The following is a 26157-nucleotide window of genomic DNA, read 5'->3' as shown; positions in this document are numbered from 1 at the left end:
TGCTCGTGCCTCAGTGCTGAGCTGGGCGTGGAGGGCAGGGTGGGAGCTCCGGAGCTCCCCGCTTGCAGGTAGGGGCTGATGTCTGGGTGACACTGTGGGCCGGGGACACACGCTGGGCCACCGCAGAGAGGCAGGTGCTTGGCCCTTCAGAAACCTCGGTGGGGACCTACTTAGCTCTAAAACACAGGTGCCTTGGTTCGGACAGCGAGTTTTAAAATCCTGACCAGCTTTGGGGCGGTTTAGAGCAGATCGATCACAGAGAGGACTTGCAGAGCAGCAGTCTGGATCCCAGGAAGAGACGTGGAGATAAGGGCCGGGTACCCGCCGTAACAAGCCACCGGTCTGTTGTCCTCCGCGCCCGCAGAGAGCCGAGGTCCGACGAAGGGTGCGAGAGGGCGGCCTGGCTGCAGGAGCCAGACGGGCTGGGGGACGTTTGCCAGCTGGGCGCAGAGCAGCGCGTCCAAGTCCTGCCGAGCAGCAGGGATGCAGGCGTCTGCCCAGGGCCGAGATGCAGCCAGGGCTTGGGACCCTCCTGCCAGCCTCGATCCGAGGAGGGAGCAGGAGCGCTCGTGCTGCCCCCGGTCCGCGGGGGCTCGCAGGGCTTGCTCAGGAGCTGTGCCAGGCCTTCAGGCCCTGGTCCCGTGTTGCACCCCGCTCTCTAGGATGCTCTGCGCCAGCGTTTCAGCGGCTAGGAGGACTCCAGGGACTCCGCGAGATGTTCAGCTCCAGGCCGGACCCCAGGTCTGGGATCCTGCGTTTAACCAGCTTCCTCTGCAGCAGTCAGCGTGATGTGGGCTCGGCTAGAGTGAATGTCCTTTTACCCCCAAACCTTGCAGGGAGAGAAAAGCCTTTCTAAAAACAAAAACTTCCCCTGCTACTTCAATTGTGAGGCAAAATTTACATTTTGATTTTGGAAATCAATAGTAATTCACAAATAATTCTCCTGTGTTGCTACAGGTCATCCATCAGCTTTGGGTCTCGGCTCAATAGGAGCCATTATTGGGTTTTTGTTTGTTTGTTTGTTCGATATTAGTGGTTTATTCAGCTGTTCTTCAGGTCTGTATTATAATGACAAATTACACACTCTTGGGCTTTTTTTCCAAGTAGTCTTAGAAAATACAGATGGATGACACCATTGCAGTGCCGCTGGAACAGGACGCAAACGGCACCGTCGGTGTAAACATCTGGAGCGCTGCGGTCGGGGAAGGGGAAGGGGAAGGGGTGCCGGCCGCGAAGGCGAGGGCCGGGCGGGGGGGCGGCTCGCCGGCAGGGCTGCGGGCGGACGCGGTCCGGCTCGCCGTGGGCCACCGCTGCGTGCTGGTGGAGCGCTCTGCGGCCGCGGGGAGGGCGGTAGCCGCTCTGGAGCTTTTTCAGCCGAGATTGGACTTGTCCCTGGACAAATCGTCCTGCAGTTCAGTCTTGAAGAGAAAAGGCGGTGCGAGGCAACGGGAACCATGTTCGTGCGCGCTGAGAATCCGCAAACAGCCGGGAGACGCCGGGCACTTTCCCGTTAACAGGCCGCGCTTCCCACGCGGGGCCGCGGGAACACGGGTGTGCGGGGAGGCGGCAGGTCCCCAGCTCCGGGGACGCGGGACCGCTCGGTCTGCTGTGACACCTGTGATAGTGCAGGTAACACTTTTAATGGCAGCGGATGTTTAATAAAAATGTTAAATACTGTGACCGGCCTTCAGCGCAATTTGGAATTGCACTGCGGGGGCTGAATCCTGAGCAGGTTATTATTAGCCTGCACTGCTGGGGTTTGTTTCTGTTTAACAAACCTGTAATTTTGTTCAGTTCTCCTTTAGGCTGAATGTAGTGAAACAGAGGCATTCTCACATGTCGGAAGACTTCTAGCCTCCTGTAGATCCAGCAAAGGGCGGCTGGGACAGATTCTGCTCAGACGCTGCTGCAAATCTGGGGTCGGGGAGCCCTTGGGAGCTGCGGCGGCGTGGCCGTGCCTGCCCGCAGCTGTGGGAGAGGCCCGGCGGTGGCAGCGGTCCGACTGGCAGCTTGCAGATCAGCCAGCGGCTTCGAAGAAGTTTGGTGGATGTACCCAAGCGAAGGTCACCTAGATTTTTAAATTACTCCCAGCTGCTTAGTGCGGAAGTCCTGCTTCAGGTATAGAATAAAAGCAGCAGACTCGAGCCGTTCTTGGTGTTTCTTTGGTGCCTGCGGCTGCCGTGCTTTGGGCAGGGCCAGTCCTGGGCTGGCGGTTGTCCCGCGGTGACCGTCCTCGTGCGGCGGGGCCGGGGCAAGGAGCGGCGTCCGGGAGCCCCGTGCTCGGGGGCCCCGTGCTGGGGGCGTGGGGGTTGCTCCAGGCAGCATCTGTGAGCACAGACCTGAAATCGCAGAGATCCTTTGGAGTCTGCAGCTGTTGGCCAGACCTGGCCCCGTGCTATTAAGGGCAAATTACCTGTGGAACTTCTTTTTAATGCTGAAAGAAATAACTTGATTAGTAATTATTGGTGCAGAACACTCGGGGAGTCTCTGCAAAGCGTGAGGACGGGCTGTTTCATTGGAGCTGCCTGTCAGTTTTGTCATCTAATTATAAAACTGTTCAATGCCAAGGCTCTGGACAGAAAGAGGAAGAAAAGCTCGGTGTAATTGTATCGGTTATATTTTGTGGCCACTAATTACTTGCTTAGCAATTAATGTTCCCGTGGCTGGCTGGGGAGCTGTCACGGCCTTGGCTCGGGACGCGCAGCTCCGTGCTTCAGCTCCCTGAGCTCCTGCTGCCGACGCGGTTGGACGCGGAGCCCGGGGCCGCCTGCCCGGGCGCAGGGGCGGGGGCTTCAGCAGCACTGGCCTCGCTCTCGCCCTCGCTGCAGGTGGGAGCAGGCTAATTCCCAGCCCTCGAGTCCTGCCCTGCCTTTCTGCGGCACGTGTAACGTTAATCGAGGCGACCGTACAGCTGGACCAGGGGCTTAAGCTGCTGAGGGTTTCTTGACCCTCTCGGGAGGTCCCCGCTGGAAACGGCTTGCCGGGAGCCAGGCTGACTCCTCCGCGTGCTGCGTGTGCGGCCGGGTGAACCGTGTGCGGGGCCGGCGGTCGCCCGCTCGCCGCGGTGTCGAGGCCGGGAAGGCCGGGGAGCCTTTCCCACGCCACGTCTGCGGTGCCAGCTCCTGGGAGAGCGCGGGGGGCTGTCAGAGGCACGACCCTTCCCAAAGAGGACGGCGGGCGATCGCTGCCACGTTGTCCCAGAGGAGCCAGCCAGGGAGGCGATGGGGAGCAAGGTCCCAGATAGGTCAGGTGAAGGGAGGTCAGTGGCGGTTGCTTTACCAGCCTGATTTTTGTTTGAGATGTTTACGACCCTTCTGGCGAGCACAGCCCCTCCGCTCTGTCCCCCTGCGCTGGGACTCCCCGCAGGGCGCGTTAGGGCCTTCTCCATCCTCCGCGCTGCTGCGCGTGGACAGCCCGGGAGGGGAAGGGGCTGGGGGCTTCTCCGGCCCGGCCCCGGGCGGGCGGCGGGCGCTGCTGGGGTGTCAGCCTCTGGCGCGCGTGCAGGTCCGGCGCAGCAGCCCCGGGGCTGCAGGTGCTTGGTTTGACTCCTAGCAGACCGCTGTGCTCGAGGGGGAGAATGAGCATCCTGTAACCCGCTGTTCGGTCCGGAATCGGGCGTCATGTCTCCCACCGATGCCTGTCGTGGCTGTTGGAGTTGTGCTCCCAGAGCGCGAGCGAATCGGGAGGAGAACAGTGGAAGACGAGCCTGAAGGAGAGAAGTGACAAGCACTGAACGTTATCTATTGCTTGCTGTTTGCTCGTAACAAGCATTATTTTCAGCTCGGTAATTGTGGCAGAATGTAACTGGGTAAAAATTGATTTGGACCCCACCATCTAAGTGGTCAAACAGTTAAGTACCTATTTTATGCTCTCTAAACAGACATGGTGATTTTTCCCTTCTCATACTGTTTTACACCAGCTTAATTCCAACAGTAAATTGAAATCAAATGGAATGCAGCATGCCAGCCCAACAGGCCTTTCTGGCACATGTGCATGGAAACAGCAGCCCGTATCAGGGAGATACATCCTAAAGCACCAGGTAGTGTAAACAGGTCAGTAGAGCTGACAGAGGGGTGTTGTGCCTGTGTCTGTATTTGCTTGGTCGCCTTGTTTGTGCGAGGTTCATATTGGGGCTCCTGCTATCATCGTACATGGTGCTGTTTCAAAATAAGACCATCTCCAGCCTCGCAGATGGCTGGTCATTTTTCTGCCTCTGTTGGCCTTGTTCACCCCGTGTCCTCTCGTCTCTCAGCCTTCCTCGTCTCTCTCTCCTCTCTCGGACCGCTCTCGTTTCGCGTGGGAGCTCCTGACGGCAGCCCTGCGCCGGTGCAGCGTCCCCGCTTCTGCTGATGCTCAGACACGGCTCCGACAGCCCTGTCACCTCTCCACCCACACGCCCTCCTGGGAGCTGAGAATAGGTGTTTGCTGGCGAAGTCAGGAGAATTAGAGACACAGGGAGAAGCGTAAATGGAGAAAGGTGCATTTTGGACAAGGAGAAGTTATTTTTCACTGTGCAGAAAGAAAACCTCCATTGTCCCAGTTTTCTGCAGCGTGGAGGTGAGAGGGAAGACAGAAGCTGGCAAAGGAGGCAGAAGCTGCTGGAGCTCAGCCCCCGCTGCCGTCGCTTCGCCCTGGTCCGTGGGGCTCTCCAGCCCTGCGGCGCAGGAGGGAGGTGTGGGGCTGGTGTCCCGGCCTGGGAGAAGGTACCGGCCCTGGGGCTGACGGCTCCACCTGAGCTCAGCACGTGCATAAATCAAAATCTTGATGTGAACTTTAGCAGCATCCATAAATTCTTCATTTATCATTATTAAAGATATGTCAACATTCAAAAATTGATTTATAGCTGGTAATTTAGATCATGAATTGTTTCTGATACAGTAAACTATTCATATCGAAAGCCCATCATGCAGTTTTCTATATATTAGGAATTAATGACTCATAAAACAGGGCCCAGAACAGCCCGTTAGCATGGATGAAGGGAAGACTGGGACTATTCGTATTTCCCTCCCGAATAAGTATCCAGGAATCCCTGATAAACAGCTAATTGGGTCAATATAGCCTTTTAAAGACACCCCTGAATGGCACTGTGCTGTGCAGGCGGTTCTTGCTCTGCTCAGGGTAGTTGGGGCTGGGGAGAGCTGGCACCCGTGATGCAGGGCTGTGCCAGCCACTGTCCAGTTGTACCATCGATTGCTCTCCTCTTAAATTTTTACAATACATGCGTTAAATCTGCAGTTCTTTTCTGCACTGGCAGAGCTTCGAAGTCCTTTATCTTCAGGAAAGACCATCTGCTGCTTCAACACCATGGAAACAGCTTTCTGCAGATAAAAACTTTAGTTTATCATTTTAACTCAGTATCAAGTGCCATAAAGTCAATAATTTATTGTGCAGTTTACAAGGTATTTCTCCAAGTGTCTAGTGTGGCTGTTGTATTTTTGTAATGTTGTAGTGATTTTGCATTTGTGTAAGTGCCACAGAATTGACATTATACAACGAGACAGATTGTCCTGTTTTAAACAGTGTCTCATAGTAAACTAGCAACAGCTGCTAAATTGATATGCTGTGTTGACATACCTTCATAAATAAAATATTAAGTCCCGAGATAAAACTCTTTTAACGTCTAAATTAAACAGGATCAAAGCTTAAATCATCAGTTAAATGCACTTATACACACCAGGCCACAGTGCGGTCGGTGGGACGATGGTGCTGGGGTCACCGGTGTGAGAGCTGCTGCCCTCCGAGCTAAGTGAGTCTGTGGCTGCAAACAGATGTGAAGGCACCAGTTCAGGTGAGATTTACTAGCGAGTCTCATTAAGCAAAAAAGGTTCCCTGCAAATTACATTCCTTGAATGCCAGGAGAGCTGGGAGGGGTGACAAAAACCATGTTGGCTGTCTGCTTCACCTCCTTCTGACTGTTTTGTAGCAAACGTTTTCTGGACTCTGCTGTGGCGAAAGGGTGCTCCCGGGAGAGGTGCAGCTCCGAAACTCCTGTCTTTGTCCTGGAGCCACAGAGCTGGCAGCCCTGCGTGTGTCTAAAAACATCAGCAGGCAAATCTCCTGGCTGTTTAGAGAGGTGGCATCTGTTGATCCCATTTTTGTGTGGCCTGTGTGGGTGATTGCAGGCTCTCAGCAGAAGTGTCGGGCTGTGGGTGCTGGTGTCTGTGAGCACAGAACATCTGTCCGCGCGTGTGCCCCGTCCACGCGTGCACGTGTCCAGATGTGCATCCTGCACAGCGGGCGCAGCCTGTTTGTGTGCAGGACGGGGGAGACGGAGTGGCAGGAGGAGGCTCCGAAGCGTGTCCCTGGGAGGTCCCCTTGTTACTGGAACAGTTGTTTTTGTAAGCTTGGCAGGAAGGTGGACGTGTGTGGATGTTGGAGACCTTCGTCCGCAGAGGACGAAGCCTTCCCAGAAGGACGGTGGAAGGCACGACCGTGGCTGTAGGGGCCTCGAGAGTCTTATCCCGGTTGGTTTTGAAAGGGTAAACGACTCGGAGAAGGTGGGTTGGCAGATACGAGCACAGCTCAGTGGTCCGATTTGTTGTTTAATTTTGGCTGTGTGGAGGATGTTTTGCATCCCAGTGTCTGATTAATAAAACCTCTGGTCACCCACTGTGACATAAACTATTGTATTTTGGTTAAAATATTACAAAGGGATTCTGGTGTTATGGAACGTGCAACATTATCTCTAATAAGCAATTATATTTCATAATATGAATTAATTGAAATCTTACACTTAAGCCACGTAGCTAATTACAGACCTTTTAGCTTAATAAAGACAGAATGTGGAAAGGGATAATATATACAGTAATTATTGAGTTAAGCAGAATGTAATGTGCATCCGGGGCTCACTTAGGACAGCCTCAGTCAATACTTAATTACTTTGCTGCTCCCTGAAGTCTATGTGGCAACTGGTTGCTCTGTTCTTGCTGCCTCCTCCCAGGAAATCGCTGTTGTCCCCAGCAGCGCTCAAGTCGCTCTGCACGGCTCCGTCGTGCTCCCTCGGCCGCTGCCCGGCTCTCGGCTCTCGGCGCTGGGCACGGACCCTGCCTGGGTCCGCGGAGCTGCTTCCCCGCGCGCCGTTGCCTCATGTCCCGAGACCGAGGGGGCTGGAAGCAGCTGCTCACCCCGCAACCTCCTCGGGGTCCCCCCGTCGCTTCGTTCTGCGGGGGGCAGAGGGGCAGACGTGCGCCCGGGCTGCTGCTGCGAGGTGCTGGGCTGGGTCGGCTGGAGGAGGCGGCGTGCCCAACGCGGGCAGCTGGCGACGCAGCCTGCGCGCGTGCGGGTCCCGCCGAGACCCTGTGCGGCTCTGCCTTGCCTCAGCTGAGCCGCCTTCCCAGCATCAAACAGCCTTACGGTAACACCGAGCGAAATTGTATTTAGCGAGGCCTAAGGTCAGGTTTGAGAGTTAACAGCTACCAGGCTGGAAACGGAGCGTTGCAAGAGAAGACAGAACACGAAGCAGTCCTAGGCCAGCTGCAAGAGCAGGACTTCTGCCTGCTGCTTTGGGATTGGTGCCTCGGGGTCCCTGCGGCGGGCAGGTGGGGGGCGATCAGGGATTGGGGCGCTCAGAGCGGCGCTCGGGGCCCTCCGCGGCCCTCTCTTAATCACGCTTGCTTCCAGGGAAAGTGGAGGCAGCGCCCCTCGTGCCTCCTGCCGGGAAGGGCCGGAAGGCGTCTTTCCACGTTCCGGGACCGGGAGCAGCGCAGGCGGCTGGGGAGGCTAAACCTTTCTGCAGGCGTGTGAGTAATCCCGGAGAGCAGCCGACGCTGAGCGCAGCCGCCGGGAAGCGAAAGCGCAGGACCGGCAGCTGGGTGTGGGCCGAGCGCCTGGCGCGCAGTGGGGCAGGGGTGTGGGGCAGGGGTGTGGGGCAGGGGACAGGGCTGCCGGCAGCGGGGATGAGGTCTGGGCTGCAGCACCGAGGCTGCCAGCCTGGACGCGCGCGCGGCCTCGCTTCCCTGCTCCGGCCCAAGGACCCTGGAGCGCTCTGTTCCCGCGGTTCGTAAGCTCTGGCGTGTTTGGAAAAGGCCGCTCCGCTGCTGCGGGACGTGGGCTGGCGGGCTGGCGCCAGGCGGGACAAGCTGCCTTGCTGCGACCTTAGCGTTGTGCAAGGCTTCATACCTAGCTCCAAAAAAAAAAAAAAGTAAATGGAGAATGGGATAAAACGTACAGCAGAGTCCTTGGCAGGCGGTCGTGGCAGTGTGTGCTGCGGCAAGGTCGTTACCGAAGCAGGTACCTCCCAGACAACAGGAGTGGAGGAGATCTAAACTACATGCATTTTAGTAAAATGTGAGATAGAGGAAACTATTAGCTAAAATTAAGAAAACTGAGGTTAGAGCAAGAACGGCAAGGAGAGTAAGGACCTGGTTAAAGAAGATGCAGCTACAGGCGGTTGTGGAGGGGTTGTAGGCAGCTGGGCAGTGCTCGGAAATGCTCTGGGGGCACGTTCCCAGTGTGGGATGCATTCACTTGTACAAAGTGCAATGCCACGCTTCAGGACTGGCAACGACGATTTCTGCCACGAGCAGGGAGCTCATCAGCTAGAGGCAGCTGCACTGGAGGAAGACCTGGGTCTTTCAGGTCTTATTGGTGCATCGTAAGAGGATCCCCTCTGGTGTTCAGCGTCACGTCCTTCTGGGCTGCGAACGGCGGCCCAAGCTCCTTCGAAGGAGGGTTTTCCCGTAGGCCCCGAGCGCTGCGCTCCCCTTGGCGGGCGGCTGTTTGCCCTCCAAAGCCTCGGGCTTGCCGGGTCCGAGTGGAGCGCTCGCTGCCGTCCCGGCGTGCAGGGCAGAGCCGGTGCCGGGAGGACGTGGAGCGGGGAGCTGCGTCGGCAGCGCCGGGCTGGTCTGCTGCTGCCGGCGGTGTGGGAACCGGCGGCCTGGCGCGGGTCCCGCCTGCCTCTGCCTCCGCCTCCGCAGCAGGAGGTCTCGCTGCCGGCTGCCTCCCGAGGGAAAAGGCTAACTTCTGCTTGGGAGGGTAGAGCCACTAATTGTGTGTAAGCACCTTCCTTGAGATCTGGTTTGTGCTTCACACAGCGCCGCTGCCAAGGGTTTGAACAAGGATGAAAGTCCCCTTTTAGGCAGAAAGGCTGTATGATTAAGCAGCTCTTCCTTTTCATGCGAGTGCTGTGCTGTTTGGCAGCTGCTCCGTGGCTGGGATAATTACGTCAAAGCCTGGGGTGCCATCAAGGGTCTCTGAGCATCTGCAAGTGAAGAGCTGCCTCTCTCCAATTACTGGCGCTGGCATCTGATGTCCTCTCTGGTCTGAACTCATGCTTGCTGAAGGATATTGGAAGAATTAGTAGATATATTTCCCTCTAATCCTGCCCCAAGAGACAGCAAAATCAAACTAAGAAGTGGCAGATCGTGTGCTATTGTTTTAGGCAATAACCCAATGGTATTAAAGAAGGTTTTTATCATTCTGGGGGCTGCACCGATTTAGTGAGCGGGATATCCAGGGTAACAAAGCCAGATGAATTAAAAGCTTAGCAGCTTAAAAACGTGTTATAGCACAACAAATTCTTCTGGAACTTGTCGGGGCTCTTGCACTGCCTCCTGGGAGCGGTGGCCCTGCCGGGTAGCGTTGCCCGTCCTGCAGGGAGGGTTCGTGTGCTCCGTGGCCGCGTTTCCTCCTTTGAGGAGGGAGGTGTCGGGGAGGCAGGCCGCGGTGGTGCGGTGCCTCCCTCCCCTTGCCGGCTGCAGCTGCCCGGCTCCCTGTTGGCATCCTGGGGTGCTGCGTGGGACTCGCCCTTCCCCGCGCGGGGAGGAGGTGCCTCCTTCACAGACGTGCTTCAGCCAAGGGACTGGCAGAAAGGCGGGTTTGAGCTGTGCTTTTTGGGGCAGGAGCAGGCTGGGTTTTCTCTGGAGCTGGTTCTCTCGGCGTTGCATCCTTGGGGGGGCGAGTCGGGTGGCTCTGAGCAGAGCTCAGCCTCGGGCTGTGCTCAGGCCGGGAGTCTCCACCCGGGCGCTGGCCGGGAGAGCGGCCCTGCGCCAGGCGGGCGAGGAGCCGGCCCTGCTCCCGGAGCCGGGTCTGGCGTGGGCGTTTCGGGCTCTCCAACACCCACCTGCGGCTCCGGATCAGCGTCGCGTGCGTGGTGCGTTGGGCAGGAGGGTGAGATGGTGAGGCTGCGGTGAGGGGGATCCAAAAAGCCAAGAGAGCGTTTGTTGCTCTCTGTACTTTGGTTCGTATTTGATGAGCCAAATCATATAAATTAATGGACTGTACTTTCAAAGGTAACACTCCGGCATTTGTAGCTGGGATGAATGAGCAGGACTGGGGAGGAATGACAAGGAGTGGAAGCTTCTCAGAATCGTCTTCTGTCCTTTCTCCTCTTTCCTGGCAGTATGAGCAAGCGCTCAAGCATCTCTGCTCTTTGATCTAATCATTCCATGGGAGACGGGATATGCCACAGTATCCCACCGCTTAGATACCCACCAGCCGGTTAAATACCAGATATAGCTTGTGGGGATGGCCCAAAGCTCTCCCTGTGCCTCAACGCGCAGAGCACCTGGGACTGGTTCTCCTGGTCCTGCTGCTGCTCCGGATTCCGGAGCCGCCGGCTTTGTGCATGGCTCCGGCGGGCGGATCTGTCAGCGCAAAGGAGGATATCAACTCGGAGAACTCCGGTATCAGGATGTAATTACTCCTCTCTTTCAGTCCTTGTAATGACAACTGATACAGCAGCTCAGCATACATCTCTGTACTGATGCTCGTGTGTATTTATAAGGGTAAAGGGAAAAAAGCTTTTTATTTCAAAGAGTGTGAACAGCTTGTGATCCTAGGCCAACGACTAGAAATACTTGCAGCCGTTGTGGTTAGAAGACGTTGCTTTGAAAGTGTTGCTTTGCTCATCCACGGGCCCGAGCTCTGCGCCAGCCCCGGCGGTTCCCCGCCTCCCCGTCCCGCCTGGCCCCGGGAGCCCATGGGGGGCCGGAGCCCCCGCTGCTGCCGGCCCCCGCTCTGCTCCGGGAGGGTGTTAGGCTCCCATCGCACAAGCTTGTCTGCAGGGGGAAAGAAGGTAGCGGCTGCTCGGCGGGGACTCAGTCTGGCCTCCAGGTGACAGAGAGCCCCTGAATTACTGCTTAATTTCTTGTGGACCTGGTGCAAATGCCGCTCTGCTGACTCTGTCACACGACTGTTTTCCAAGCAGTGACCAGGCTGGATGGTGGTGCGGGGGAGATGCGACTAGTACCCCGGGTTGAGCCTGGGCTGGTCCCGGAGGCAGGAGAGGGGGCCTCGGCCTGGCGCTGGGCTTCCCCCGGCACGGGAGCTCGTCCGGGCTCGCCGCGGGGCGGCTGCCGAGGGTGAGCCGTGCTCCAGACTGCAGTGCCGGCGTTTTCCAGGTGATACGCTCTGGGATTTATGGGTCTCTTCAAAGGTTTTCTCCTTTATGGTTCTTGATGAGCAGATAAAGGGCCTATTTCTCCTTTTAATGGAGTCTCTGATGTTAATGACCTCCCTCCAGTCAGATTAAGTTGCTTTGGCCTGTTTTATTTTAATAGAAGATGATTGAGATGCGTCTGGCTGGGTTCACAGTTGGCTTCCTGGCACATCTTGCTGTGCTGCGCTGTTGACACCCTTGCCAACGAGAAGCTTCCTGGAAGTGCAGAAAACAGAAAGGCTGCAAGAGCTTGTCCCGTCTCCCTGGCTCTTCCTTGCTGCAGGTGCGTCTCGGGACCGGTCCAAGGAGTGCAGGGACCATGGGAGGGGTGAGGGGACAAGGCCTGTGCTGGGGCTGCCTCCCGCCTGCGGCTCCTGTCCCTGCTCCGGGCTTCGGCTCCGGCCTCGGTGCCTGCCTTCGGCGTGCCCAGCCTGCGGGCAAGGCAGCCGGCCTCGCCGGCCTCCGCTTGAGCCGTGGTCCAGGGGCGCGTCAAAGCTCTGCTCCGGGGACGATCACAGCTATTGAGGGCGCCGGTCTGTGCAAGAGGGTGTGAGATGCAGATGAGCGGAGGAGCTGCGGAGAGGAAGAGCGCAAGGGGAAACATTTCCGTGTCTGTGCCGGAGCCGGGCTCCGGGCAGGAGCCAGCGCTGGCCCCGCCGCGGGACGGTGCTGGGAGAGGAGCGCGTGTCCGCGTGGGGGGCTGCGCGTCCCGGCCGGGGCTGCCAGCTGGACGCTGCGGCTGCCGACGGCGTGGCGGCCACCGGCGCGGGAGCAGCGGGGTCTCAGGTGGGATGGGTTTAGTGCAGCGGTGCCGGGAAAGAAATTCACGCTTCGGTGCTCTCCCAAAGACCCGCTTCCCTGCGATGCCCGGAGCCGTCTCGCGGCCCTGTCCCTGACGCCAGCGCGGGCTGCTCGCGCGTAAAGGCGAGTAACGGAGCGCTCCTCTGCCCTTTGCGGAGGCGGAGGAACAGCCTTGTTTGCTACGGCTCTGCGCTCGCTCCCGCTCCAACTTGCAGAGCCGCTAAAGCGTGGAGCCGAGAACCGCCGTGCAACAACTTTTGAAACTGTAGTCTTGTTTTATTAGCAAAGTGCCGTTTCTGCGTTTTGACTGCATGCTCCTTGATGTTGTTCTGCCTCTAAATGGTCCTGGAAACTTGTCATCTGCTTAACTACCTTTTAATTAAAAGTCAGGGGTATTAGAAAAGAGAAATCAATTCCTGTCACAATTAAGACTCGGTTTGAACAATTGCAGCGTGTTTCAGCGAAGGATCCTCTCTGGGCTTATTGATCGGTATCGTCATAATGTCTGCTTTATTACCGTGGCTCAGCCAGTCTTAAATGAATATTTCATCTGAATTATGCATGTCATCTGGCAGGCAGGAGGAAGGTGCCTGCTGCGGTCACAGCCTGCCGGGACGGCCAGCCTGGTCCCGCGCTGCTCCAGCCCCGTCGGCACCTGCAGACGCAGCGGAACCGGGGCCGGCTCCTCCCCGAGGCCCAGCGGCTGCTGCCAGGAGCTCGGGACGCCGCCGGGCTTGCGCGCTGGGAGCGTTTCTGCAGGCAGGGCCAGGGCTGGCTCGCGCTTGGGAAGCGATGCCGGGGCCGGGGAGCGCGTGCGGTGGTCCCGGTGCCGGGCTTGGAGTCCCTCCCCCCGCAGCGAGGCTGCGGGGAGCTCTGCAGCTCTCCCGCCCCGTGGGAGTGAAGGGAGAGTGGGAGCCAAGCAGCCTGATTAATCAAAATCTAAAATGATGAAGGACTTTTTTTTTAAAGGAAAAAGATGTCCCAGTTATGGTTTTTCTGCCCTTTAAAAGTTCTTGAAAACTAGGTGGTCTTGGAGGAAAGAAAATCAATTTCTCTTGGTTTCTTTTGTACCTCGGGGCAGAAAGCAAATTCAAAGAGGCCCCAACACGAGAGGTCAAAGCCTCTGCTGCAGAGGCTGATAATCAGGTGTCTCAGAGATAAATCAAAACGCCTGGATTCCACCACAGAGAAGCTACCGGTCTTATCCAAGGTATTGGGATCAGAAGGAAGAGGTGGCAAGTGCTAAAATCTTGTCTGCCTGGAAGCAGACCGGCAGCGGGAGCCCGGCCGGCCCCGGTACCTGGGAGCAGGGCCGTATCCTGCTGCCTCATCACGCTCAGCACGTGCGGCCGTTCCTCTTCGCACGCCTGTGACGGAGCTCGTTCGGCCAAGGGCTCATTTAAAGCCCTCCAAGACGTGGTGAAAGCTGGAGTCGGCCAGCACCGCCTTACCTCCTGCACCGTCGCTGCTCTTGCCCCGCCTGCAACCCGCTGGCAGTGGTTCCCGTAGCCGCTTTCTCCTCTCTGCAGCTCTCCGCAGCCTGAAGGCTGCCTGGCAGCCGGGGACGGGGTCACCCAGACTCGTGGGCTGGGGAAGGAGCAACCCCGCGGCCTGGCAGCCCTCCCCAAAGCCAGCGGCCGTTGCTCCCAAGGCTGCAGCCGGCCCGGCCGCGGGTGCCTTCCCCTCGCCGGAGGCAACCTCCAGCTTTGAGCTTCGCTCTCGTTCGCGGGTTAAGCGGCTCTCACGTGCCGCGTCCGTGCCTCTGGTGCATGACTAATTGGAGAAGTGTCTAATCTTGTCCTCCACCGATGTTGCCATTACGCAGTCTGTGATTAAACATGCTGTCACTCTCTGCTGTTTACAGATAATAATGCTGCTTTCTCTCCATTCCTACCCGGTCAGTCTCATTAGGAAGGTTTATGGGTGAATTAGTGTGGGATTGCGGAATATCTCCGCAGGCATCCGTCGCGGCTCTGGGGTGGCCGGGTACGGACCGGTGACCGAACCGCCGGGTGTCCGTGGGGCTGAGACCCACTCCCACACCAAGCGAGCCCACGCTCCTCTGTTTAACCCCTGTTCCCGTGTTGTTTCCCTTATAGTGATCCTTTCAGGGGCTCAAACCCACCGCTTTTACTTCCAGATTTTCGGCATTCAGCACAGCAGTAAGTATCTGGCTGGAAAAAATCTCTCTGATGTTATATTGTGGCAGAATCTGCAATGCACACAAAAATGTTCTTTTTCCCCCACTCTTCCTGAATGAAACATTCATGTATTTGCAGCGAAGCTCCTGGTATGGGTGGTGCGCGGCCTTTCAGATACAGTAGGAACAAACTGCAGCTGCAGATGGGAACAGGTTGTTTCTGCCATTTGTTATTCTTCCCCCTAATTATAATGCAGATTGGACACTCGCTCCAGCATTTCCTCCCTTTCTGTTTATTTAAGCAGTATTTTTGCAAACCTACATGGCAATCTCGCCCTGGGACGCGAGTGCACCATTATTATCCAAATGAACGGGGATTTATTGCAGTGCTTTCCGGGGCGGAAGGCCTTTCCCAGCTCCCCTTCCGCGCGGCTGCCGGCGTTGAACCCCCGGGGAAAGCGGGGCCGGGGCCGGGGAGCGAGCGCTGGGGCGGTGGCGGGGCGCAGGCGGGCTTGGCCCCCCGCCCCGGGCGTCCTGGAGGCATCGCGGCCCCGCTGCCCGGGTCCTCGGGCCGTGGCGGGGGCTGGCAGAGCCCATCCGGGGGCCACGTCCAGCCCCGACGCTGGGCGGCTGCCGTGTCGCGGAGGCTCCCGGCCGGCTCGGGAAGTTGCCCAGCCTTCCGCCGCGCGGCGAGCGCTCTGTAATTACCGGAGGGCTTTGATGGAGCTGGACACGCCGTGCCGGTGCCTTGTTTAGAGTCTGCCCGAGTGCTGAGTCCTGGAGTGCAAACGCGTCTAGGAATTCGCCCCAGATGGGGTAAATTGCTGATTATCATTTGCAAAGCATATTAGCTTCTCTTATCCTGGACAAATGCAAAAGGCTCGTTCTGCGCGACCTCCCCGTCACCCTCGCCCTGCGACTGAGGAGTAATTGGCAAGTGGCTTGTGGTGATTGAGTTACAAAGTGAGGCCCTAAGTGTCCTTCTTCATTAGCGTGTCATGCAGCTTGCGTCTCTGATTGCCTAATGAATAGGAGCCAAAGCAACGTTCACCCCAAGGAAACCCGCTGTGGCTCTGCTGTGAGTTGCTTCAATGCGGTTGTCAGGAAGGGATATTTACTTTTGCATTACTGAGGGGCTAATAAAGTTAGAAATCTTGGTAATTGATTTTAAATGGTGATTTAGTGCAAAGGCTGAAATGTAAAACAAATGTGAAACGGAGGGAAATCCAAGCACAGGAGCGTTGGCACTTTGAGTCCCAGCGTTCAGGAGTGCGCGGGGGGCAGGCGCAGAGCCGCTGCTGATCCCCTCGTGTCCCGTCCAGGGACATAGTCATCAAACGTGGAAAGATTAGGGCTGCGAAATTCAGTGCAACATCGGTTAAAACAGTCTAGGAGGCCTGGGAAGAGCACAAACGCGATGGCCAGTGAAGCCTCCCGAGGCAGGTGCTGGCTGTGCCCGTGCCCGTATCCCGCTCTCCGGCCGTGGGTCTCGGTGTGGGGCGCAGCCCTGAGCCCCACCGAAACAGCGCGGCTGGCTCTGCGGCCAGCGAAGTCTGGACTGCGTCTGGCCAGAAGCGATGGCCCACACGCTGCAGATTCCTTTGTAGAATATAAACAGCCTGCTGTGAAATTATTTTCAGCGCCATTGAAAATGAAAATCCTAATGACAGCACTTCAAACAGAACTGCTGCAAATCTCTGTAAGTGATTTTAATGAAACCAGCCAGGAATACAAGGAGAGCAAATCAAAGCTAGGACAACTCCTTTGTTCAAATTACATGTAATTGGTAACAAAATTATGATAATGGTTGTTTGCACCATTATACTTGAGGTGTATCATCATTTCCATCACAGACCTTCACTCTCAAAGGCCCAGATACCCCAGCTCTGTCTGAAATATTGCAGTTCAGCCAGAGGGAAAAAAGGAAGAAAAGAGGCTCTGCGTGCACCCGGAGGAGCCGCCCGTGCGAGGAGCCGGGCTGCTGGAGCCCTGGCCCCGAGCAGCAGGGGCAGGACCTGCCTCCGCCGGGGGAGCTCGTCCCCTCGGGAACCCCACGCTGTGTTTTGAGCCCCGCTTCTGCTGCTGTTTTGGGTGGTGGTCGCAGGCCTCCCTGCTGCTGTGTTTTGCGGACCAGCGTCGCGCTGTGCTGTGGTTTGGCCCCGTGGCCACCAAGCCGCAACGCGCCGGAGTCGGCTCCAGGCTTGGCTCGGCCGAGCCCTGCGGCTTGGTGGGATGCGCGACGCGGGGGTCCGCCTGGCTCGGCTCCACGTGTCCGTCAGGAGATTCGTTGCAAAGCCAGCGGGAGCCACCTGCACGCCGGAGCCCTGATGTGCTGCTGTGCTGCCCGTCGGTCCCAGGCCAGATGCCCTGCGTGCCGTCCCCGGGTGCGCGCGGTCCCCGGGTGCGTGCAGCCCCCCCGGGTGCATGCGGTCCCCAGGTGCGTGCAGCCCCCCCGGGTGCGTGCAGCCTCCCCGGCGGCAGGGAGCCGAATGCCGAGCGTTAGGGCCGTTTTCTCAGACCAGCGCGCTTGCGGCTGTGCAGGGCCAGAGCCTCCGGCTGCACCGCGGGGAAGCCCGAGGCACCCGGCTCCCCGTCAGCCGCGCGGGAGGCTCCTGGGGCTGGTTTTGGTTGGAGTGACCCAGGCGCCCCGGGCCGTTCCTCGGGCCTGCGGGAGATGCTCGGTGCTGGGGACGGGCAGCGGCTCCGGCGCCCGGCCCTTGGCTGCGGGACGGCCAGTTTGGTGCTTACGGCACTGCTGGTTCAGAAGTGATCTGAGCCGGTAGAGCACAATTCAGTCCCAAACTCAATCTGTTTACTCTAAGTAATTGGACGGTAATTAGCACTAAATTACAGCTGGGTTCCTCCGGAGTTCCGAATTACTTTTCTGTGAGCAGCAAATGATTTCCTGTGATGGATGTCACCAGGGTCGCTGTCACGGCCGTCGTGGAGGACGGGGCGGCGGTGACCGCAGGGACCTCCCCGGGGACGTACCCGTGCTTGGGTGCCGCGTGGCCGCTGGCCGCTCCAGGCCCGTGTCCCCTGCCGCGCGCTCGGGGATGCTCGAGCTCGGCGTGGGGCCGCGGCGGGCAGGAGCCAGTGCTCCCCTGGGAACCAGCCCCTTCCCCGCCGGCGGCTGCCTCCGAGCTGCCCGAGCGCCGGCCGCGGCTGCACCGGTGCTGTCCGGGCCGCGGGACCGCCGCGTGTCCGTCGTCGGCGGGCGGCACCGCCTGCCCCTGCCTCGGCGCAGCGCCTGGGCTGCTGGGGCGAGGGCGGCTCGCAAGGAACAGCGAGGCGGTTCTTGTCCCCGTTCGCGTCTGCGCCTGGATAGACCGGCCCTGTTTCAGCAGCGGAGCCGGCAGCGCCCGCGGCGTTCGCCCAGCGGGGAGCAAAGCGGGCCCGGCCCCGCGGCACGGGCCACAGGCGTCGGTGGTGCCCGCTGCTCGGAGCGGGGGGAGCAGGGGGGCGACGGGCGTCCCGCTGCGGGCCCAGAGCCCCCCCCCGCCTGGCTCTAATTAATAGCGCGTGATAATTTGTCTGCAGCTGGGCTGGAGTCTGACGCCGAGCGGCTCCTCGCCCCGGTGACGGGCTGGATTTCACGCTGGCGATGACAGGAAGGCGTATTACTTATATAAGGACACTAATCTTGCGCTGCCTGGAGCTGTGGATTTTCTCGGTGTGTGACAAATGCGAGGCATTTAAAAAGAATTAGACACTTACTATATTTTACATTATTTTCTGGAACGTGTTTCCCTGTGGGCTGCCTAGAAATCCATTAGCAAGAAACGTAAAGATGCTTAAAGGCATTTACCCAGATTAGCTGCCTTTGTGTAGTCAAGGATCTTTTATACGATTACCTTAAAAGCTGGAGAGCTGCTGCAAAACGTGTATGATACAGAGGTTCTGCAGCAAAGAGCGCACACCTCAGAAAAATTAAGCTGCTGGAAACAAATGCGTTGCTCTGCTTGCTTTTATTTTCAGACAAACAACACAGAGGTAAGAACAGGGAACGCAGCCCGAGCACCTGGCGTTTGCAGCCCCGGCGCGGTGCAGGTCCTGCTCAGCCGTGCTGCTCCCGCGCGCTGCGGTGCGGGACGGGACGGGACGGGACGGTGCCCAGCGCCGGACTCACTCGTGTTTCAGGGCCGTTTCCTGTCGCCCTTCGCCGTAGCCGCGGTGCCCGCTGCCCTCCCAGCCGCTGCCTCTGGGCGCCGCCGAGTCCCCCGTCGCCTCGGGAGGATATTCCCGCTTCTGAGCAGAAGCAGCAAAATCTGTGCTGAGGAATTTTTGTGATGTGCCCAAAGCAGCACGAAGTTGCACGACGCGCTTGTTCCCACTTGTAAGAAAATCCTTCCAAGTGTGGAAGAAAGAGCTGCCGAAGCCGCTCTGAGCGTCCGCCTGGTCCTGCTGCCGCCGGGCAGCTCCCGCGGCCCCTGCCGAGGCCGCCTTCCCCTCGCTCCTTTGCCCTTAGCACAAAAAGCCATTTGTCAGCAGAAGAAACAAAGTTTTGCTTTCCGCTCCAGCTCTGTCGGTCCTCCCACGGCGACGCTCCGCGCTCTGTCTCAGGGATTGATGCTCGCGGAGTCTGATCCTCTTTCCTCGGTGTTCGTATTGATTTTTTTTTCCAAGAGGCTTGTTTTCACCGCGGTTTCTAAACTACCTTTCTGTCTCCGCTTACAGCAGGTAATAGCTCAGCTTGGAGAATTGCACTTTTTCTGGGCCTGGCTGGTCCCCGCTCCTCGCAGATGTTGGACCTGGAGCCCTGCGCCGTCCCGCGGCTGCGGCAGCGCCGGGAGCAGCCCCGGGAAGCGGCCGAGCGCCCACGGACGGAGCTGGCCCGGCCCCGGGGAGGCCTCCTCGCCCTGCGGAGGGGGCCTGGGGCTGCTGCGGTGCTCCGGGGCGCCCGGCAGCAGTGACCGCGGGAGCATCCCCTGCCGTGACACCGGCCCCGGGGGACCGTTCCCCCGCCGGGATGCTGCCCTGGGGGACCGCTCCCTGCCGGGATGCTGGTCTGACCCAGGGGACCGTCCCCTGCCAGGATGCTGCCCTGGGGCACCGTCCCCTGCCGGGATGCTGGTCTGACCCAGGGGACCGTCCCCTGCCAGGATGCTGCCCTGGGGGACCGCTCCCTGCCGGGATGCTGGTCTGACGCACGGCAGCCTCCCCCGCCGGGATGCTGCCCTGCAGGGACCGTCCCCCGCTGTGCCCCTGCCCCGCGTCCCCCGGTGCCGCTCGCTCGGCCGTGCTGCACGGGCTGTCCCTGGTGATAAGCCGATCCTGATAACCAGTAAATCCAATAGACTCAGTTCAAAAAGCTGCTCCCTTTCCTTCACCTCAGCAGTAGCTTTTCAGTCATTCCCTCTTGCCAAAGAAAAATTCATGAGATCATTTCCCCAAAACAACACGATACTTCAGAATCGTAATTAAAATACTTCTGGCTGCTCTAATATTAAGTGTTTATGAGTGCTTGGAATAATATTTTAGATAAATGGGAAGGGTTTGTACTCTATTAGCATGACGTACCTTGCGTTCAGGGAGACGCATCTCTAACACCGAATCCTGCATCCGCGTGGAAAAGACTCTTCCCTGTTGGCTCCTTCGATGGAGTAAACGCTCGCACCTCCCTTGGGTCCCGCAGCTGCGAACGGCCGCGTCCCGGGGCCGGCACCGATGTGGATCGTGACGCCGATGCCTCCCGGCGCTCCAGCACGGGCTGCGGCGCGCGGACGCTGCACAGGAGGCTGCCGTGCCCCGGGGCTGGCGAGCAGATCCCATATATTACACCATGCGAGCGGTGTGTCCTATTAGAGCAATCTAGTTTTAAAGGGCATCTTTCAAGCACAAACTAGCTTTTTCCCACACTTGACTGATCACACAAATAACTGTGATTAAAGGTCAAGTGCCTGGGTTTTTCTATTTTACGCCTTAAAAATTTATATGCAAAAGAAAACCTAGAAGTTAACATAGCATGAAATTGTTATGCGGTTATGAGTCTTTAACGACAACTAAATATCACTTTTCTTCCTGGGCAGCTTGAAAAATGGCCGGTAATAACGGGTCACTTCTGTGGTTTCCACTTCAGGCGCGTTACGAATCAGCCCTGTCGTTCGCTCCCCTGACCTGCAGCGTGGCCGACGGAGCGTTTTAACGGCGGGAGCTCGTGGCCCAGGTGCGAGAGCCGCGGGCGGGAGGCGGCGGTGGCCCTGGCAGCACTCCGGCCCCGGCACAGCACCCCAGCCCCGGCTCCGTCCCTGCCCTGGAGAGCCGCCGAGCTGCTGGGCGCCCCCGGAGCCTGCTGCCGCTCCGCCACCTCTGTGCCTGGGCTCGGTGTCGCGGGCTCTGCTGGCCTGGGGCCGTGGCCTCACTCTGCACTGCGGCTGCTCGTGGTATCATTGCCTGTCCAGGCTGTGGTAGCTGGAGAGCAGGTGTCAGTGGCTGCCCGTTAACTGCAGCAGGGAGGGAGCAAACTTTATCCGCCGGGGTGGGCCAACAGTGCCATTAATTAGGGCTGTGACCACAAGGCTGCCCATGCCTGGACCATCCCTTGGCCCTCTGCCCAGGAGAGCAGTCCCTGCCCCTTCCCTGGGCCCCTGTGCAGATCACAGGGCGGCTGCAGTCATTAGGCTTCAGAGTGAACCGCCCGGTGGGGGCCTCCCCGAAGGCGCAGCCTGCCGCCGTCCCGCCCCCGCGCTCTGACTGGCTGAGCCCCCCCCCGGCCCTGCCCCCTGCAGCGGAGTGGCTCCGGGCCCCGGCGCCCCGCCCCGGGAGGCCCGCTGCGGATTGGCCGCCCCGCCGCGCGGCCCCGCCCCGGCGTCGGCCGCCCCTGGCGCTGAGTGGGCGGTGCGGAGCCGCGCACCGCCCCCCGGGCGCTGGTTGGCTGCGGCGGGCAGTGGGCGGGGCGCGGCGGGATGAGCGCGGCGGCGGCGCGGGGCGCGCGGAGTCGGTGGCGGCGCCATGGCGACGGCGGGCGGCAGCGGCGGCGGCTTCCCCCTGGCGCTGCTGCTCCTGGGCGCGCTGCGGCCCCGCGCCGCCGCCGAGCAGGGTGAGCCGGGGCCGGGGCGGGCGCCGGGAGCCCCGGGGCTGCGGGAGGCGTGGGAGCCGGGAGCCCGGGGGGTCGCCGCGGCCTCCCCGGTGCCCCCGTCCCCGGGCGGCCGCCGCCCTGTGTCCCCTCAGCGCCAGCTCGGGCGTCGGGCGTCTGTCGGCGGCGCCTCCTGCGGTGGGGGGCGCTGTCGTGGCGGCGGCTCCGGCGGCGCCTTTCGGCCTGGACTAACTTCTGCCTCCGGCCGGTGCCGCCGTGGCCCCCGCGGGCGCGGCGCCGTCGGGGCGCGAAGGGACCCGCGAGGCCTCGGCCGGGACGGAAACACGGAGCGTTTCCACGGCAGCGGTGCTGCCGGCCGGGCGCCGTCACGGCCCGGTCGCGGGGAGCGGGACAGCGCTGCCCCCGCGGGCACCGGCCCGTCTGCCGCTGCCCCGGGAAGCCGCGCCAGAGCCGGTCGCCGTGCGGCGTTCGGCACCGGGTGCCCGTCACGACGGTACCTCTGCGGGTCCCTCCGGCGGGGCGGTGTCGTCCTGCCTGATTCGTAGCAGTTTGTGGGACGTTTTATTCTTTGTTCACAACACGGGAAAATACTAAAAATCCCAAATACCTGCGTGCGCGTGTAGAGGATGCGACAGAAAGAACCGTTGTTCTCTACCGCTGACAGTGAGCGCTCTGGACTGCTCGTTTGTTTGTAAAACAAGTGGCAGAGGACTCGCCGTCGGCTCGCCGGCGTTACCTGGCGTTTCCAGTCCAGACGAGGCACAACTCGCCAGTTAGTGAGAGCTTCGTTTTACCAGAGATTATGAAACTGGGAATTCAGGAAAAACACACCTTCCTGCTGAACAGAGAACCAGCTGTCTGCGACTAGTGTCGTAGACAAACACTTATAAATAAGCTAGGACATGCGGTATTTCAAGGAAGTTCTTGTCTCAAAAACTGGAACTGGAAGAGGAGCTCTGCGCGTTACAGGCGCGGTGGGGCTGCGGTTTGGGCTTGCGGCGTTGGAGGGGTGGTCTCGCGCAGCCCCGGGGCAGCTCCCTCCTGCCCGTGCCGGGAAGCCGCCCTCGTTCGTTAGGTGGATAATCGCGTAACTGCTAGGTCGGCTCTGGATTTGCAGAGCAGAACCGTCTGGCGTGACTTCTGTGAGTTGCTTTTCAAGCTCGAATGTTAACTCTAACGAAGTGATTACCGGTGCAGCTGTGGAGGGGGCCAGCTGGCCGGTGCTGGGATGTGACCCCTCGTTCAGAGGGTGCCGGTAAGGGTTGCCCCGTGAGGCACCGAGCTTCCGAGCTGGTAGGCGGGGGGTGTCTCAAGGCGGATGTCTGCTGTGGATGCCACAGCCAGGTCAATTAATGTGCTTTCTAACGTGTTGTCTTCCCTGCAGTCGTCTTGCTGGATTCAAAGGAATCGCAAGCAGAGCTGGGCTGGACCTCACGTCCGTCGAACGGGGTAAGAGCAAGCACAGGACTGTCGTCTCCTGCCCTGGGTCTCCAATCTCTCCCTTACCCTTTGTCACCACGGTTTGTGGTGGAACAGACAGAAAATGCCGTGAACCGTGCAGTGCCCCCAGGCTGGCTGCGCGTGCAGCGAGGTCTTCAGGAGGTCCGTAGCTGCGGAGGTGTGGGGGGGGGGTCGAGGTTCTTGGGACTTCGGGGAGCGTCCGGTGGGCTGGGTGTTGGGAGAGCCGCAGTCTCATGTGCGTCGCTGGTCTAAAGAGCGTCTGCCTTTCATTGCTCAGCAGTATTAAAAGTTGCACAAATGAAAATCTCGCTTGCACTGAAGTGGTGGAGGGGGCTAGGAAGCGGCGATGCATCGCCTTGATTCAGATGTGGGCTGACAGCCTGACGCGCTACTGCTGCCGTGGCACAAGCAGTTGTGTTAATCAGAGCCAGGCACCCGGGGGAGCAGAGCGGGGAGGTGAAGTGCCGATTGTTAGCAGCACGACAAATGTGGCACACCGCCTCAAAATGAATTTTACTCATGATAAGCAAATAAACACCAGTCAATTAAGGCTTTATTTTGTAGTTTGCATACCAGCTTTAACTATTTGGGGATTTGTTGGGCTCTCTGAAGAGCCCTACGACTAGGATGGGGTTGTCAGGAGCTTGGAATAAGAGTATCCTCCCGCTACCTCACGTAGGATTGTTTGATCTGGTCCTTGTGTGGCTGTGATCAGTCTCTATATAGTCTTCTTCCCCCCCCCCCCCCCCCCCCCCAAGAGTAATCTGGAAAATTGGAGCTGTATTCTTTGCTGCTTTGGGTTTATTTTCCAGAAAGGAAACAAAGCATTTAGAGGGAAGGGAAATGATATATCCTGGAGTCATCTGCATTTCCCAGCTGTTAGAGTCTGCAGGACAAACTCTCTTTTGGGTGTGTTTGGCAATTTTGCATAAATTTACCCCTGCAAGAATTGCTTTGGGAAATTTCCAGGTTCTCTTTAAGGCTGTGAGGTTTGAATCATCATTTCGCTAATCAGCATCTCTGCTGGTAATTTGGGGGAAATACTACTCCACTTACAGTCAGAGTATTTGTCCTGTTCCAGCCAAAACCTCTGATAGAGAAGAAGGTGCTGCTGCTGCTCTTCGCTAAAATATCTGTCCTTGTTGATGGTGTACCTGGCCTTGCGTGTCCTCAGCCATCTCTTACTTCTCTGAGTGGCCCAGACCTATCTGGCAGTATGAGCTCCGCTGTGTCGTAGTGCTGTGCAAATGCTCCTTCCCTGGGAAGGAAGATCCGTGGCACACGTGGGGTATAACGGACTGGCTCGTCAGCAGACAATGTCTCTGGCTTAGCATTAGACCTTGTTTTAGAAGGTCTGATGTCAGTTCCTTCTTTCTGGTTGTATCTTCCTGTATTCAGCTCTGCAAAGAGCTTAGCTGTTAGATGGTACTGAGCACAGCTGTGTTATTACGATTTGTGGCTTTGGTGGATTAAGGGCTTCTAGTGTCTGTGATATAATGACCTGTAGGTGGAGAGGCTTTTAGTGATGGTATTTATAGCTGAGTTCTGTGGGTTCCTGCTTGGAAGGCTGGTTCTTGCTAAATGGCAGCTCTTGAGATGTTACAGTCCTTTGTGTTCTTTTCACAGTGGGAAGAAATCAGTGGAGTGGATGAGAATTACAAGCCGATACGTACGTACCAAGTCTGCAATGTCATGGAGTCAAACCAGAACAACTGGCTGCAGACGGGCTGGATCGCCAGGCGTGATGGCCAAAGAATCTTCATTGAGCTGAAATTCACCCTGAGGGACTGCAACAGCATCCCTGGTGTGATGGGCACCTGCAAGGAGACTTTCAATCTGTACTACGTTGAGTCTGACTCTGACCTGGGCCATAGCGTCCATGAAAGTAAGCACAGGAAAATTGACACCATTGCTGCTGATGAGAGCTTCACACAGGGGGACTTGGGCGAGCGTAAGATGAAGCTGAACACAGAGCTGAGGGAGATCGGACACCTGAGCAAGAAAGGCTTCCACCTGGGCTTCCAGGATGTGGGCGCCTGCGTGGCTCTGGTTTCCGTGCGGGTCTATTACAAGATGTGCCTCGCCACAGTGCAGAACCTGGCCGTCTTTCCAGACACCGTGGCCGAAACGGCCTTTGCGACTTTGGTGGAAGTTAAGGGCACTTGTGTCAATCACTCTGAAGTGGACTTGGATAATCCTCCTCGGATGCACTGCAGCGCGGAGGGAGAGTGGCTGGTCCCAATAGGGAAATGCACGTGCAGTCCTGGCTTTGAAGAGAAGGACGGGGCATGCAAAGGTAAAAGTGGCCATTAATGTGCTGTTGCAATTTTTGTCTGTGTCAGTTTGTGTTATTACTAGGCTGCTTCTGCCTCCCTGCTGCTGGTTCGGACAAGCGGAATTGCCTTTTGTCAGCCGTATGATTCTGTTCGTTGCAGTTTCCTGAGCTAACAGCCAAAACGTAATTTGAAGGGTGGTAAGTGGGCTGCATTACCAGTTTCGTCATTCTGTAGCAGTGTTGACTAGGAGACGTGCCAAAGCTCAGAACACCATCGGGCATTTCCCACAGCTTTATCTATAACTATGAAGATACTCTAGAACACTAATATCCCTGTTGTCATACTTTAGACACAATTTAATAATTCAGTGACTTTACAGCTTGCAAGGTTACATTTAATGACAGCTGTAAAAATGGATATAACCTCTACCTGAACTGATATCACTTTAATTAATCTGGTTCTGTGATTGTTTCATTCTTGCTTTCCGACGAAGGCACGAGCCAAGTGTGAGAGCAGCGAGAGCGTGGGAGACGGGGCTAGCTCGCTCCTTACAGTCAGCGTTTGTAAGCCTTTGAAGCGAGGCAGTACGCGCTAGGTTAATGCCACCTCCCCAGGCACCCTCTCCCCTTCAGACTTTGGTCAATATCTAATCCCAGCTCAGCACGATCTTAAATGCCTCTGTGTGGAGTTAGATGTCCGAATGACCTAGCAGCTTTTCTCTGAATGAGCAGAGACTGCTCTCCGCGCAGTGCTGAGGAAAGCTCCTGTACCTGCGTGCGTGTCTGTACCCCAGGAGCAGTCGTTACTTCCTACCGTGAGCACCAAATGACTTTTTTTCTCGGGAAGATATAATTAGTTGTTAATTATTTAACCATGGTGAAATACACTTGGCAGGTGTTGCATTAATGACCTAGTGGTGTGTGTGGAAGAAGGTGTCTGTGTTACTGCCCTGGTAGGAAAGCTGCTCTAGGGCGAGGAGACTTCAGATCTCCAGCTGCAGTGTGTTTGAGGAGAAGATTTATTTTGTTTTTTCCTTCATGAAATAAGTCATGCCTGAAAACACTTT

The 26157-nt window shown here is 58.0% G+C and overlaps 2 protein-coding genes across 7 annotated transcripts in view; both read left to right on the top strand.

The window, feature by feature from the left end:
- Positions 1-19762, top strand: part of YRDC (yrdC N6-threonylcarbamoyltransferase domain containing) — a 43196-nt gene extending 23434 nt beyond the window's left edge. For both annotated transcript variants that reach the window (XR_010392716.1, XM_064525280.1), the window contains one exon: positions 18996-19762. The gene's annotated coding sequence lies outside the window, so the exon portion shown is untranslated. The remainder of the gene's footprint in view (positions 1-18995) is intronic.
- Positions 19763-21240: 1478 nt separating this feature from the next.
- The window catches only part of EPHA10 (EPH receptor A10), a 66273-nt gene continuing 61356 nt past the window's right edge, over positions 21241-26157 (top strand). For all 5 annotated transcript variants that reach the window (XR_010392713.1, XR_010392712.1, XR_010392715.1 and 2 more), the window contains exons 1-3: positions 21241-21357; positions 22739-22803; positions 24442-25111. Coding sequence is in view for 1 of the 5 variants with exons in the window: in XM_064525277.1 (XP_064381347.1) it covers positions 21270-21357; positions 22739-22803; positions 24442-25111 (823 nt within the window). In the remaining 4 variants the exon portion in view is untranslated. The remainder of the gene's footprint in view (positions 21358-22738; positions 22804-24441; positions 25112-26157) is intronic.

The sequence above is a fragment of the Dromaius novaehollandiae genome, chromosome 23 (assembly GCF_036370855.1).
Source record: "Dromaius novaehollandiae isolate bDroNov1 chromosome 23, bDroNov1.hap1, whole genome shotgun sequence".
Lineage (NCBI taxonomy): Eukaryota > Metazoa > Chordata > Aves > Casuariiformes > Dromaiidae > Dromaius > Dromaius novaehollandiae.
This window is presented reverse-complemented; position numbering and strand designations above follow the sequence as displayed.